This window comes from Aquarana catesbeiana, linkage group LG11, assembly GCF_042186555.1.
Source record: "Aquarana catesbeiana isolate 2022-GZ linkage group LG11, ASM4218655v1, whole genome shotgun sequence".
NCBI lineage: Eukaryota > Metazoa > Chordata > Amphibia > Anura > Ranidae > Aquarana > Aquarana catesbeiana.
This window is the reverse complement of record NC_133334.1, coordinates 255053890-255069723: the sequence shown is the minus strand read 5'-3', so window position 1 is coordinate 255069723 and position 15834 is coordinate 255053890. Positions and strand designations below refer to the sequence as shown.

At 43.0% G+C, this 15834-nt stretch overlaps 1 protein-coding gene across 2 annotated transcripts in view; it reads right to left on the bottom strand.

The window, feature by feature from the left end:
* LOC141112681 (fatty acyl-CoA hydrolase precursor, medium chain-like) overlaps window positions 1-11641 on the bottom strand; it is a 37156-nt gene extending 25515 nt beyond the window's left edge. For both annotated transcript variants that reach the window (XM_073605681.1, XM_073605682.1), the window contains exon 1: window positions 11485-11641. In XM_073605681.1, coding sequence (XP_073461782.1) covers window positions 11485-11545 — 61 coding nt within the window. In that variant the 5' untranslated portion in view covers window positions 11546-11641. The remainder of the gene's footprint in view (window positions 1-11484) is intronic.
* Window positions 11642-15834: the final 4193 nt, after the last annotated feature.

Sequence of the window (15834 nt, the reverse complement as noted above, 5' to 3'; positions counted from 1 at the left end):
TCGGTGGGCAGGTCTGGTGCACTTACCCCATCTATGCAGCGCTTCTCCCGGGCTTCACTGGCGGCTTCCCTCATTTGGTGTTGGCGACAGCTTTCCCTTCCCCAGCTCTCCAAGAGCAATGACAGCATCCGTTTCTTTTCTCTTTTCTCGTTTCTTCATTTCCCTTCTCTTTTCGGCCAATTGGAAAACGGGTCTCGGACCTGCTTCTGATTGGCCGGATTGAGGATCAGTGTTACAACAGCGAATGTGCATTCGCTGTTGTAACACCTGGGAGGGCTCATGGCGCAATGCTCTGCACCACGAGCCCACCCTATTTTGAAGCCTATTAGAGCCTATGGCTCTAATCAGGTGCTTCAAAAAAACACCTGAAAAGGGGCTGGACGCATGAATAGGGAATGGCCGCGGTGGCCGTCGATAGATTAGTGCTATGCATGAATCTATCCATTATACATATAGGGGGCGGCATGGATAGAGGAGCGCCGCCCGGGCACCCCTAATGGACGGGCCGCCACTGGTCAGAAGCCACTGGGCTTAGGAGAAAAAGGTCTGGACTGATGCTCAGTTGTCCAAAGTCCTCTTTTCGGATGAAAGTCAATTTTGCATTTCATTTGGAAATCGAGGTCCCAGAGTCTGGAGGAAGAGTGGAGAGGCACCGAATCCAAGTTGCATGAGTGAGGTCCAGTGTGAAGTTTCCACAGTCCATGATAATTTGGGGAGCCATGTCATCTGCTGGTGTTGGTCCACTGTGTTTTATCAAGTCAGCGCAGCCCTTTACCAGGAATTTCTAGAGCACTTCATTCTTCCCTCTGCTGACCAGCTTTATGGAGATGCTGATTTCATCTTCCAGCAGGACTTGGCACCCTCCCACACTGCCAAAAGTACCAATACCTGGTTTATTGATCATGGTATCACTATGCTTGATTGGCCAGCAAACTCGCCTGACCTAAACCCCATAGAGAATCTGTGGGGTATTGTCAAGAGGAAGATGAGAGACACCAGACCCAACAATGCAGATGAGCTGAAGGCCGCTATCAAAGCAAGCTGGGCTTCCATAACACCTCAGCAGTGCCACAGGCTGATCACCTCCATGCCATGCCGCATTGACGCAGTAATTCATGCAAAAGAAGCCCCAACCAAGTATTGAGTGCATACTATACTGTACATGGACATACTTTTCAGTAAGCCAACATTTCTGTATTAAAAATCCTTTTTTATTGGTTTTATGTAATATTCAAATTTTATGAGATACTGAATTTTGGGTTTTCACTAGCTGTAAGCCATAATCATCAAAATTAAAAGAAAGAAATGCTTGAAATATATCACTCTGTATGTAATGAATCTATATAAAATATATGAGTTTCACTTTTTGAATTGAATTACTGAAATAAATAAACTTTTTGATGATATTTTTTTGAGATGCACCTGTATAGGGGCCTAGCACCCGATGACACTATCTGCTGTAACCAGACACTATTCTGGTACAGAGCCACCTAGTGGCAAAATGGTTAACTGCACCTGCCTACAATTTGACTAGTAACACACCTCCTGTATTAGAGGGCCTACACTCTGGAAGGAGCAACAGAGACATCTTTAGACAGTGGCAGCCCGTCCATAGGGGGCGCAGAGGCGCTGCCCCCCCTAATCCATGGGTCGGGCCCCCTAATCTACATGCAGGGCGCCGGACGCATGGATTCCAATGTTTTTTTTTTTCTTTTTTTAGGAGCACGTGATTAGAGCCAGAGGCTCTAATAGGCTTCAAAAAAGGGTGGGCTCGGGGCGGAGAGCACTGCTCCCAGAGCCCACCCAGTTGTGTGCCAATAGCGAATTAATATTCTTGATTCTCCTCCTGGCCAATCAGGAAGCAGGTCCTGAGACCCATCACCCGATTGACCGAGAGGAGAAGCGATCCTATTGGCCACCGAGGAGGACGAGGGAGGAGATGCAGGGGAAGCCACCGTGAAGCACCAGGAGGAGGAAATGCAGCCCGCGATCTAGATGGGGCAAATGTGGGGCTGGTGGCTGACCGACCAACGGGGAGGGGGGTGTCTGTGACCCGACCACCAGTGGGTGGATTATTTGCCCCCCCCCCCAAAAAATATATCACCAACTGCCACTGCAGTGGCATTGTCAGTCTGGGGAGTGTTGGATGGACTGGCAAATTTAGATACAATAACAAATTGAAGCCAAACTCCAGCTAATACTTTATGAGCAGTTACAGCAAACATTTTTTTTTCCTTTGAGGATAAAGGTTTTACATAAATAAATACAAGCTGATCATTGTACGCACTCCTGTCAGTGGTAAGTGGTTTTTCTCAACCCTCTGCTATATCTGCAGGACAGGTCTATTTAAATACCACAAACTTACTGGCAGGAAAAAAAATAAAAGAAAGAAAGCCTTAAAAAGAAAACTAAAGCAGCCATCACATTTAAGGATTGATAAGCTGCAATATAATAAATGTCTGCCTTTGGGTTTAATTTAGGAGAATAGGAGACAAAAAAGTAATGGACAGAGGTGAGCTTGTTACAGACAGAGCGGGCATTCCTAAGGGCACATGGGAAGGGGGGGGGGTGGCTTTTGGAAGCAGAGAGATGGTAATTAAACTGAGTGGTACATGTGCACTGACAAAAAATGTGTTCGTTTTTGTTTCATTAGTTTTTTGGCTTTTTTCAGAAATTCGGAAATTTTTCAAATTTTCAAATTTCGAATTTCTGAATTTTCAAATTTCCAAATTTTCGAATTTCCGAATTCTGAATTTCCAAATTTTCGAATTTCTGAATTTGCAGAAATTCAAAAATTAAAAAATTCAAAAATCTGAAAAAAAAGAAAGAAAAATCAGTAAAATTCAAAATAGTAACTAACTAATAATAACTAGCTATTAATTTATAGGTATTGGAATTTCCTTTCAAATGTGGCTGTTTGTGAACGTAACAAATACAAATTTATCTGAAGTTACGAATTATCCAAAATAATGAATGCCACATCTAAACAAATGGAATAGAACAAATTAATAATAAGTAATAATAATAAAAAGGTTTTATTATTTTTATTGTAATTTATTATTTTACATTTTTTACGTTCCATTCGTTTAGATACAGCATTCGTTATTTCAGATAATTCGTAACTTCGGATAAATTAGTACTCGTTACGTTCACTGACAGCCAAACTTGAAAGGAAATTCCAATACCTATACCTATAATTCAATTTTTAATATTAGTTATTATTTCAGATTTTCACATATTCTGATTTTCGTTCTTATTTTTGGATTTTTAAATTTTGAAATGTATGAAAATTCGAAATTTCCAATTTCCAATTTCCAATTTCCGAATTTTCGAACTTACGAATTTCCGAAATTTTGAATTTCCGAAATTTTGAATTTCCGAAATTTCGGATTTTCCAATTTCCGAAATTCCGAATTTTCAGAAATTAGAAAATTTGGAAATTGGAATATTCGGAAATTTGAAGTTTCGGAAATTTGGACTTTTCGGAATTTACAAATTTGTCAAAATTCGTTAAAAAACAAATTCGGAACTAAACTAATTGCATATGTCTACTGAGTGGATAACTGCTTTTGCAGTCCACCCATGTACATTCATTCATATAGATTCTAGTATCAATCAAGTTGTTATATAAAAACAGACATATTTTTTTTAATACAACATTATAACAAACATAAACATAATTTTCTACTACAAAATGACATCTCATTTCTCTTCTACTAGAGGAAGTGCCAGTCCTGCAGATTTCAAATGGAAAAAGGATTCAGTTCTGTTTAAACATACCCTCTAACCATCCACTAATATATGGTATCATCTGTAGGATCAATATTATTGGAATGCTTATAGATCTATAATTTAGAGGTCAATATTTAGGTGGGCAGACACAGTGCATTCCGGAAAGTATTCACAACGCTTCACTTTTTCCACATTTTGCTATGTTACGGCCTTATTCCAAAATGGATTAAATTAATTATTTTCTTCAAAATTCTACAAACAATACCCCATAATGACAATGTGAAAGACGTTTGTTTGAAATCTTTGCAAATGTATTAAAAATAAAAACCGAAAAAAATCACATGTACATAAATATTCACAGCCTTTGCTCATTACTTTGTTGAAGCACCTTTGACACCAATTACAGCCTCAAGTCTTTATGAGTATAATGCTACAATCCTAGCACACCTATTTTTGGGCAGTTTCTCCCATTCTTCTTTGCAGGACCTTCTCGAAGCACCCCATCCCATCAGGTTGGATGGGGTGCGTCGTGCACAACCATTTTCAGATCTCTCCAGAGATGTTCAATTGGGTTCAAGTCTGGGCTCTGGCTGGGCCACTCAAGGACATTTACAGAGTTGTCCTGTTGCCACTCCTTTGTTATCTTGGCTGTGTGCTTGGGGTCGTTGTCCTGTTGGAAGATGAACCTTCACCCCAGTCTGAGGTCCAGAGCTCTCTGGAGCAGGTTTTTATCAAGAATGTCTCTGTATATTGCTGCATTCATCTTTCCCTTGGTCCTGATTTGTCTCCCAGTTCCTTCTGCTGAAAAACATCCCCGCAGCATGATGCTGCCACCACCATGCTTCACCATAGGGATGGTATTGGCCAGGTGATGAGTGGTGCCTGGTTTGCACCAGACATGACGCTTGCCATCAGGGGAGGGCTGGCAGCCTTAGGCCTGGGGGGCAAGTCCAGTCAAGTGGCCCATAGAGCGTGGAAAAGTGATGGATTGAGGAAAACAGTCTAAGATTTTTCATGCTCACAAGGGTCGGGGGGGGGGGGGGGGGGGGACAATGTTTCCCTCCAGAGCCCCTGCCTGACTGGCATCTTTTGGCCCAGGGGCAAGTATAACCCAGAGGCCCATGGTGGAGCAACTCTGCCCCACTCTGCCTCTTCCCTGCCTCCTCCCAACTCCCACTTTTGTCATCCACGTTAATTTACCTTTTCTTAGTCAGAGCCATTTTTGCACGTTTTAAATATCATTTTAGGCCTGAAGATTACACAAAACCCCCAAATATTATATACTTCCTAAAAGCAGACACCCTAGACAATAAAATAGTGGTAGTTTTTCATTTTTTTTTTTTTTACACGATATTACCGCAAAGGTCTAGGAAACGTAAAATTTCTGTAAAAAAAAAACAAACTAAAGTGAAATTTAGGGGAAACAAACACAATAAATTACCCAAATTTTTGGTAATATATAAAAAAGACTTAGAGGTTGCACCAAGTAAATAGAGCCAACATGTCAAACCTTAATTTTGTGTGAAATAGTGGCAAACTTCAACACCCTATATTTTCTATAGGCAAAGCTTCAAAAGCCCCCTATAAGTATCAGTTTAGTGTTCCGGAGGAGGTCTTGTGTTGCTCTCATTCCGTAGTGCACGATAATATGTAACATGTATCGCAATCACGTTTTCACGCATAGGCTCCCCTGAGGCATGCGTTTACATTCGTTCATGTGTATATGTGGGGGTTGGGGGCTTCAAAAAAATTTGGGGGGAGGGGGGTTTATGTGCTTGGGTGTAACTTTTTTTCCTTAAGTTATTTTTTTCATCACATAGGGGACAAAAAGTCCCCTATGAGATGATTTAAAGGTGACAGGAGGCGGGATGAAGAGAAGGGGCCTGGAGTGCCGGCGGGGGACCCCAGAAGAAGAGTCTGGGCTGTTCTGTGCAAAACTCTTTGCCAGAGCAGGTAAGTATGACAAGTTTGTTATTTTTATATAAAAAAAACAACATTTACAACCACTTTAATCTACAATGCTATTTAGAATATGCAGCATGGAGGGGGTTAATGTATTGCTATTGGTCACTGATGCATTTGTGACCAGTGGCAGTTATTTAACCCCTTTATGCTGCAATAGTAGCAGTGGCACCAGTGTCAGTGCTAATTAACTCCTTTATGCTGCAGCAATTAACACTGACACCACTGCTGCTAATGCAGCACAAAGAGGTTAATTAACTGCCACTGGTCACAAATGCATCAGTGACCAATAGCAATACATTAACCCCCTCCATTCTGCATATAACAAATATCATTGTAGATTAATTAACCCCTTACCCCAAATTTTTTTTTAAATTTAACCACTTCAGTAAGATCAAAGCAGTGCAGCAATGTTCAGCCACTCACTCACCCACTGTAGTGGACGCTCCCCGCAGGTCACAACAGCACTCCTCCTCTTCTATCCCAGCCTCTGAATGATGTCATGATGGGAAGGAACTAGGAAGCTCCTGTCGGGCGGAGATCCCTGACAGGAAGAGCATTATGGTACACTTGCCGGCAGGGGCAGACTAACAACACTCAGGGCCCCTGGAACAAATAAAGCAAGGGCCCCCTGTCAGGCCCCACCCATGACCGACCCCTGTCCTGCCCATGACCGGCCCCTGGTCCTCGCCCCCACATTTCGTACAAAGTACAACAGAGCGTCTGTTAGACCTCTCCTCCAGGCCCCATTAGAGACTACAAAGTAGTATAATGGAACCTGGAGGGGGCCTCTTTCTAACAGAGTGTACAGTGAACACCTTCATTCACTCTGGTCCTCATGGGACCCCCTTCTTGTACCATGACTCTCACCCCTGTACATTACAAACTCCTGACCCCTGCACCCTGTAAAGTTACATACTCCTGAATCCTGTCCATTACAAACTCCTGACCCCTGCACCCAGTACATTACAAACGCCTGAACCCTGTACATTACATACTCCTGACCCCTGCACCCTGTACATTACATACTCCTGACCCCTGCACCCTGTACATTACATACTCCTGACCCCTGCACCCTGTACATTATGTTATGTACATTATTATGTAAGCTTCAGAGTCCGCACAGAGGCCCACCTTACATCATAATCCACAGAGGCCTCCCCTTACATAGGGGTCCGCACTTAGTCCCCCCTTACATTAGAGTTCCCACAGTGGCCCTCGTTACATCAGAGTCCACACAGGGGCCCTCGTTACATCAGAGTCTGCACAGAGGCCCCCCCTCTTACATCAGAGTCTGCGCAGAGCCCCCCTTACATCAGAGTCCGCACAGAGCCCCCCTTACATCAGAGTCCGCACAGAGCCCCCCTTACATCAGAGTCCGCACAGAGGGCCCCCCTTAAATCAGAGTCCGCACAGAGGCCCCCCCTTACATCAGAGTCCGCACAGAGGGCCCCCCTTACATCAGAGTCCGCACAGAGGCCCCCCCTCTTACATCAGAGTCCGCACAGAGGGCCCCCCTCTTACATCAGAGTCCGCACAGAGGGCCCCCCTCTTACATCAGAGTCCGCACAGAGGGCCCCCCTCTTACATCAGAGTCCGCACAGAGGGCCCCCCTCTTACATCAGAGTCCGCACAGAGGGCCCCCCTCTTACATCAGAGTCCGCACAGAGGGCCCCCCTCTTACATCAGAGTCTGCACAGAGGCCCCCCCCTCTTACATCAGAGTCTGCACAGAGGCCCCCCCCTCTTATATCAGAGTCTGCACAGAAGCCCCCCCCTCTTACATCAGAGTCTGCACAGAGGCCCCCCCTCTTACATCAGAGTCTGCACAGAGGCCCCCCCCCTCTTACATCAGAGTCTGCACAGAGACCCCCCCCCTCTTACATCAGAGTCTGCACAGAGGCCCCCCCCTCTTACATCAGAGTCTGCACAGAGGCCCCCCCCTCTTACATCAGAGCCTGCACAGAGCCCCCCCCTCTTACATCAGAGTCTGCACAGAGGAGCTCTGTGGACTCTAATGTATAGGGGAACCCTGATTTAAGGGGAGATCTGATGTAAGGGGTGTTCTGGCAAACTTGATTTAAGGGGGCATGCTGTGGACTCTGGTGTAAAGGGGGTCTCTGCTCACCAAAGCCTGCCCCCCTTCCCTTTAACAAAGTCCACAGAGCACCCCTTTTTGTACAATGGTAGGCAGGAGAGAGGGTGAGCTTACCAGGATGGAGGCTGAGGCACAGTCTGTCAGTGTCTGCCGCCTTTCTGGATTAAAACTTTCTGCCCAGTGCCCACACATGCCCGGGGAGTGTGGGCGGAGCAGACCCAGAAGAAGGAGGAGCAGATGAGCTCTATCTCTCCTCGCGTCTGTGCAGAGAGAGAAGGGGATGTCAGAGCCAGTGTGCTCTGAGGATGAGCTATGTCTGAGACGAGACATAGCTAAGCTCAGCCCTGCAGCCACTTACCTCGAAGCTGACACAGGCACGGCCGCACAGCGGGAGGTGAGCGGCGGCCGTGCCTGTGTTCAAACAGGCATATTCCTACCACTCTGCTGCAGCTCTGCAAACACAGTATTTGGAAGCGGCGGCCAGTGGCTGTGCATAGTGTCACTGGCCCCTCATTACCCAGCTGAGTGCAGCCTTTTTACCAAGCGGCCCGGGGGGAGATTGCCACCCTGCCCCCCGGCCCAGCCCGCCCCTGCTTGCCATTCAGGCCAAAGAGTTCAATTGTTTCATCAGATTTTGTTTCTCATGGTCTGAGAGTCTTTCAGGTGCCTTTTGGCAAACTTCAGGTGGGCTATCATGTGCCTTTTACTGAGGAGTGGCTTCCATCTGGTTACTCTACCATACAGCCCTGATTGGCGGAGTGCTTTAGAGATGGTTGTTCTTCTGGAAGATTTTAATGGTGAAAGTATGTGGCGCTCATCTAGATGTACCATTCACAATGATAAATCAATTGCAAAGTAGCCAGAAAAAACTGAGTACTACCTTATCATAACAAATATATGTTGCCTATAGGTGATACAGCAACACATACATACTACGAGGAGTAAGTATAGCCAATATGTCTGTTATATTCACATAAATGATATGCTGCAGTGCACACTCCAACCTTCTCATGTGGAGGAGTAACTAAACAAATCTCAAGTGTTTAAATACTAGTGGTTGGTCTGGATAAACCGTAACTAAAAATCACCTGTGTAAAATATTTCTAAAAACTTAGTGAATGAAAATTGGTCACAAAAATGATGATGAAAAAATCTTGACATAAATTACACTTCATAAATAAATACAATGTACATAATAGTCCACACTATTAGGTGATTGAGTGAAAAACAAAGTGACAAAAATACGCATATAAAAATAGTGATCATTAAAATTGGGACACACTTTAATACCCCTCCCACCTAATCAAATAACTATAAAAATAGAAATAATAAAATCAAAAAACAATCGTGACAAATATAAGTGATCAAGTCCAAAAATAAGTGTTGCTTCATGCAATGCGACTTTTGATATCCATATAAAATCGTAGCATGCCAGTAAGGTGACTTTGTGCTGAATGCGTTCACTTCACAACCTGGTGCAACACACAAGTGTTTCCCCCAGCCTCTCACCTCAATTAGCGGCCCCCAATGGGCCAAATCAAGCAGATGGTAAAGACGGAAGCTCCTTTCGTTTTGCTGTCAATTGTGATTTGGAACTGTAAGTTACTACATTTTTTAAATAAATGTGTATTTGAATTACTTCACCATGGGAGCATCTCCTTCTTATTGTCATTTTTGGGATTTATGAGAGCGGTGGTGCCCAGTATAGAAAGCCTGACCCACGTATACCTGTTGGAGGAGGTGAACAGCTTCTTGACCCTGCACTTAAGCATTTACCATCTGCTTGATTTGGCCCATTGGGGGCCGCTAATTGAGGTGAGAGGCTGGGGGAAACACTTGTGTGTTGCACCAGGTTGTGAAGTGAACGAATTCAGCACAAAGTCACCTTACTGGCATGCTACGATTTTATATGGATATCAAAAGTCGCATTGCATGAAGCAACACTTATTTTTGGACTTGATCACTTATATTTGTCACGATTGTTTTTTGATTTTATTATTTCTATTTTTATAGTTATTTGATTAGGTGGGAGGGGTATTAAAGTGTGTCCCAATTTTAATGATCACTATTTTTATATGCGTATTTTTGTCACTTTGTTTTTCACTCAATCACCTAATAGTGTGGACTATTATGTACATTGTATTTATTTATGAAGTGTAATTTATGTCAAGATTTTTTCATCATCATTTTTGTGACCAATTTTCATTCACTAAGTTTTTAGAAATATTTTACACAGGTGATTTTTAGTTACGGTTTATCCAGACCAACCACTAGTATTTAAACACTTGAGATTTGTTTAGTTACTCCTCCACATGAGAAGGTTGGAGTGTGCACTGCAGCATATCATTTATGTGAATATAACAGACATATTGGCTATACTTACTCCCTCGTAGTATGTATGTGTTGCTGTATCACCTATAGGCAACATATATTTGTTACGATAAGGTAGTACTCAGTTTTTTCTGGCTACTTTGCAATTGATTTATCATTGTGAATGGTACATCTAGATGAGCGCCACATACTTTCACCATTAAAACATTGTACATTAGGGTGGGTGAGGACACCCCTTATGTTGGCAGCTGTTCTAATTTTGCTACCATTGTCCATTAAGCTGTGGAATTGTGGTTTTGCGCACTTGTTCTTTGCTATTTTAGTTTGTTATCTTCTGGAATTCTCCTCTCTCCACAGAGAAACTCTGGAGCTCTGTCAGAGTGACCATCGGGTTCTTGGTCACCTCCCTGACTAAGGCCCTTCTCCCACGATCACTCAGTTTGGCCGGGCGGCCTGCTCTAGGAAGAGTCCTGGTGATTCCAAACTTCTTCCATTTACGGATGATGGAGGCCACTATGCATACTGGGATCTTCAATGCTGCAGAAATTGTTTTGTACCTTCCCCCAGATCTGTGCTTTCATACAATCCTGTCTCGGAGGTCTACAGACAATTCCTTGGACTTCATGGCTTGGTTTGTGCTCTGACATGTTAACTGTGGGACCTTATATAGACAGGTGTGTGCCTTTCCAAATCATGTCCGATTAACTGAATTAACCACAGGTGGACTCCAATCAAGTTGTAGAAACATCTCGAGAATGATCAGTGGAAAGAGGATGCACCTGAGCTCAATTTTGAGTGTTGTGGCAAAGGCTGTGATACATGTGATTTTTTTCAGTTTTTATTTTTAATAAATGTGCAAAGATTTGAAATAAACTTCTTCCACGTTGTCATTATGGGGTATTGTTTGTAGAATTTTGAGGAAAATAATAAATTGAATCCATTTTGGAATAAGGCTGTAGCATAACAAAATGTGGAAAAAGAGAAGCGCTGTGAATACTTTCCGGATGCACCGTATAACAGAAAGCACAGTCTGATGGTGATACAGTTTGGAGAAGGGTTTTCTGCACCGAGTGTGATTTGAACAGGAGTGGAAAATGGATTTGATGAATAGATTTTTTTTTTTTGTGTGGTTTGACTGAAATTAATTGAACCAAAGATTTGAGTGTTTGCACTTTTAGACTTTGGAATTATTTCAGTATAGTATTTCACCATTACTTTATATTGCATATTATTTTGCACAAATTCATGATAAAAAAAGATAAAAGACACTGTTAAGTGAAATAAAAAACATCGCTTTTGATTGGAATGACCCTGCTGTAAAAAAAAAAAAAAGACAATAAGTGAATTATGGTAGAATCTTACCTGTCCCAAAAGTTGCCTGGATGGAGCAGCACAGAAGAAGGATCAGGACAAGAGCTCCCATGGTTGTGTGAGTAACGGGAGAAAGTGGTGTATTATGTACATGCAATACCTGCCAGAGGTTTGCTCAATAAGTGTTACTGGCTACTGATTTCTGTGATGACATGAAAACCTGGAGCGTACCCAGAATCTTGTTGATAACACCCTACTGTGACTGCCTCTGAGGACAAAGTGCCCATCAGGTGAGTGGGGAGGGGGTCATATTCCCAGAAGTCCAGCAATAAGGTCAATCCTGCAATTGGACCCGCCATCTTTGGTCTTTGGCTGCAACTTTTTCTGATATTCCTTTTAGGAATATCAGAAGCTTACTCGCTCCATCAAAAATTTGTACAGAAATTATGAAATGTTCAGGGCTATGAAAATATTTTGAATGTTTTCTTTATAGTTCTTATAAAACAATGGACATACCATAATTAGAATATTTACACCAAAGATCCATGAAGGATCCACAGTGATCACTGACATGGAAAGCGCAGTTTTCATGATCCTCCATAGGGATCCTTTGCAGAACGATAGACCATCGTCCTCCCTGCTCTTCTCGAGACCTCCTACTCTCAAGCTCTCTCGTCTCCTCCTCCTATGCTCGTCTCCAGGATTTCTCCAGAGCCTCTCCCATCCTCTGGAACTCTCTACCTCCACCTGTCCGGCTATCCCCTACTTTTGCTGCCTTCAGGCGATCCCTGAAAACTCATCTCCTTAGGAAAGCCTATCACGTCTCCAACTAATCTTTTACCACTTCCATCAGCTCATTCCCCACAGTTACAACCTTTTGTACCACCTGCCCCACCCTATTAGATTGTAAGCTCTTCTGAGCAGGGCCTTCTTAATCCTCTTGTATTTTATTGTATTATAACTGCATTGTCTCCCTTTTATATTGTAAAGTGCTGCATAAACTGTTGGCGCTATATAAATCCTGTATAATAATAATATAATAATAATAATAATTAACAGCTTAGGTTCACGTTAGACTTATCCAATGATAGGACACCCCTTACTCATGGCCAGCGAACTTGTTGGTACGGAAAAATAAACCATACATGTCTCTCTGTAGGAAGCAACACATTCCTGGGAAGTACCAAAGTCTTCAAGAGGATAGTGTTCATTTGTTTTCATGTGTTTGATACTTTGTGGCATGTAGGGGGATCTGTTTTTATGACTCAACCAGTTTTTGTTTAATAACAAAAAAAATGATTTGTCTACTCTGAGCTTGGTATCCTCCTTTTTATACATTATAAAGTACAGGCCATATTACTTTATATTTACCACAACCAGCCAGCAGATATCACTGTGACAGGAAGTTATAGGAAATCCAAACATTTTGAGCTGCCACCAGAACAAGGATAGAGGGAAAACCTTTCAGTGAAGACACCTGGGGATTTCACTCACTTTGTAGAGATTTTCTTTTATTCTCGGTTGTGTCTCCAGAACAGGAAGTAAAGAGGAATCTCCCCTGGTAAACAAAATTAAAAAAATGAAACCTTACACAGGCTCTCCCCATTCACTACTCTATCCAAAATTAAATACATGCATTTTATTACTTAAGTACCAGTGGCGGCAGGTGGTATATATATATATATATATATTTTATTTTTTTTTTTTTTAGGGGGGGGGGGGGGGGGCGGTGCCCTGCATGTAGATTAGGGGGCCGGACACATGGATGGGGGGGTGGCGCCCATCACTGTTAAGTACACTATAAATTTTCACACTATAATTTTTCGCAACAGGTAGTGGCTACAAAGAAGCTGTAAGAGATCAGCAGCACTGATAGGTAACAAAGGATGAAAATAGGTGAAAACAAGGTTTTTTTTTTTTTAATGTCAATTGCTAATGATAGACAGTGTCCAGAGCAAACGCAATTTCCTCCAGTTAAGGTTTACATCTACAGTATATTGCCAAAAGTATTGGGACACCGGCCTTTACACGCACATGAACTTTAATGGCATCCCAATCTTAGTCTATGGGGTTCAAAGTTGAGTTGGCCCACCCTTTGCAGCTATAACAGCTTTAACTCTTCTGGAAAGGCTATCCACTCCAAATGTGTTCTGTCGGGTTGAGGTCAGTCCTCTGTGCAGATCAGTCAAGTTCCTCCACCCCAAACCTGCTCATCCACACTATATTGCCCAAAAGTATTGGGCCACCACTTCAAATTGTTTGTTGGAGGGGGGATTATGTTGTGGGGTTGTTTTTCAGGGGTTGGCCCCTTAGTTCCAGTGAAGGGAACTCTTAAAGTGTCAGCAGACAAGACATTTTGGACAATTTCATGCTCCCAACTTTGTAGGAACAGTTTGGGGATGGCCCCTTCCAGTTCCAACATGACTGCGCACCAGTGCACAAATCAAGGTCCATAAAGACATGAATGAGTGAGTTTGGGGTGGAAGAACTTGACTGGCCTGCACAGAGTCCTAATCTCAGTCCGATAAAACACCTTTGGGATGAATTAAAGTGGAGACTGCAAGCCAGGCCTTCTTGTACAACATCAGTGCCTGACCTCACAAATGAGCTTTTGGAAGAATGGTCAAACATTCCCATAGACACACTCCTAAACCTTGTGGAGACTTTTGGCAATATAGTGTAGATGTAATCCTTAACTGGAGGAAATTTTGTTTGCTCTGGGCACTGTCGATCATTAGCAATTGACATTAAAAAATAAAATCCTTGTTTTCACCTATTTTTATCATTTGTTACATATCAGTGCTGCTGATCTCCTGCAGCTTCTTTGCAGCCACTACCTGTTGTGAAATTGTGGGGTCCAGATCACTAGCCAGCAATAGCCAGCCAACCTTTGTAAAAACTGTTTTTACTTCTCCAAAAAGTGCAAACAAAGCAGTTTTTCTTCAGCATAAAACAAACAAAACAGTCGTTAAGCTCTGGTACAAAGCAAAACGTTGGCTCACCACCAGCATACACTTGTCCTATTACAAGGTTCAAAGAACTCGTCTGCTACAGGAGTCCAGAAAAGGGTCAAAAGTAGCCCAGCAACATTGAAGCAGACAAACAGCCCACAATTCTGTTACCACTGTGTTTTGCTCCACACAACATCTCATTGACACCTGCTGGCTGCCTTCTGACTTTTATAGACACCTCCAGGGGTTTATTCTTCAAGGCCCAAGGTCTTTCCCCAAAATCTAACTGCTTCTTTTGTCACCCCACTTAACGGGAATACAATCCAAACAATGGTTACACATATCTACCATCCAGAGTCCATCCCTGGCACCCTGTACATAACTCTCTGCCCCAAGGTGGAGAAGCCTGAGGCAATGTGGGACACTTATTAGCATACTCTAGTGAGGGCATCAGCATTCTACTGTTGTTTCCCAGGTCTGTGTTCTACTACAAATTTAAATTCTTGAGGGGCCAAGAGCCACCTGTTACTCTAGCATTCATCTACTTGATCTGTCTCTTCCAGGTCAGTGGGGCATGATCTGATACCAAACAGAACCCCCTGATGAAAAGAAAATATCGCAGGGAATCTAAAGTCCACTTGATGGCCAGGCACTCTGGCTCCACTATGGAGATGTTTTTCTTGGTGGCCCTCAACTTTCTTGGTGGCCCTTGACTTCCTGCTGAGAAAGACCACAGGGTGTTCCGCCCCATTGACCTCTTGGGACAGAATTGCTCCTAAACCTCAACCGGAGGCATCTGTTTGGACAATACATCCCATAGAAAAATATGGAGCAACCAGCACTGGATATTGACACAAGGATATTTTAAGCTCCTCATCTTTGTCATTCCACTTATACATGTATGTTTTAGGCTGGGTTCACACTACTGCGAATTGGATGCGGCCAACCAATTCGCAATAGCAGTAGGATTTGACCGTCTCTCTTTGGAGCCAGTTCACTTATCTCCTCTGCGGCGCCGGTGTGAATTTGTACAGGTGCCCCGTGCGTCTTTTGGTCTGTTTCAGGTCCAAATTCACACAAAAATTCAGGGTGAAATCAGACCTGAAACATTGAACGAGGACGCACCGGACTCCTGCTGTGAGCCGCATGCAATGATAGTGTGAACCCCGCCTAAAACTTTAAGGAAAGTGCACAAAGTCCTGGGATGTAGTATAAAAATGTGCCAAGGATGCTCTATCTATCTATCTATCTATCTATCTATCTATCTATCTATCTATCTATCTATCTATCTATCTATCTATCTCTCCAAATGAGCATTGAAAATCCGACCCACATGTCAATTGTCCTCCTATGCCCCTGAATAAACAAACCACATGATCAACCATGATCCAAAAGAGTTAAATAGGCAATCCTAGAAGATATTTCCCAATAAAAAAAAATGCCTCCAGAA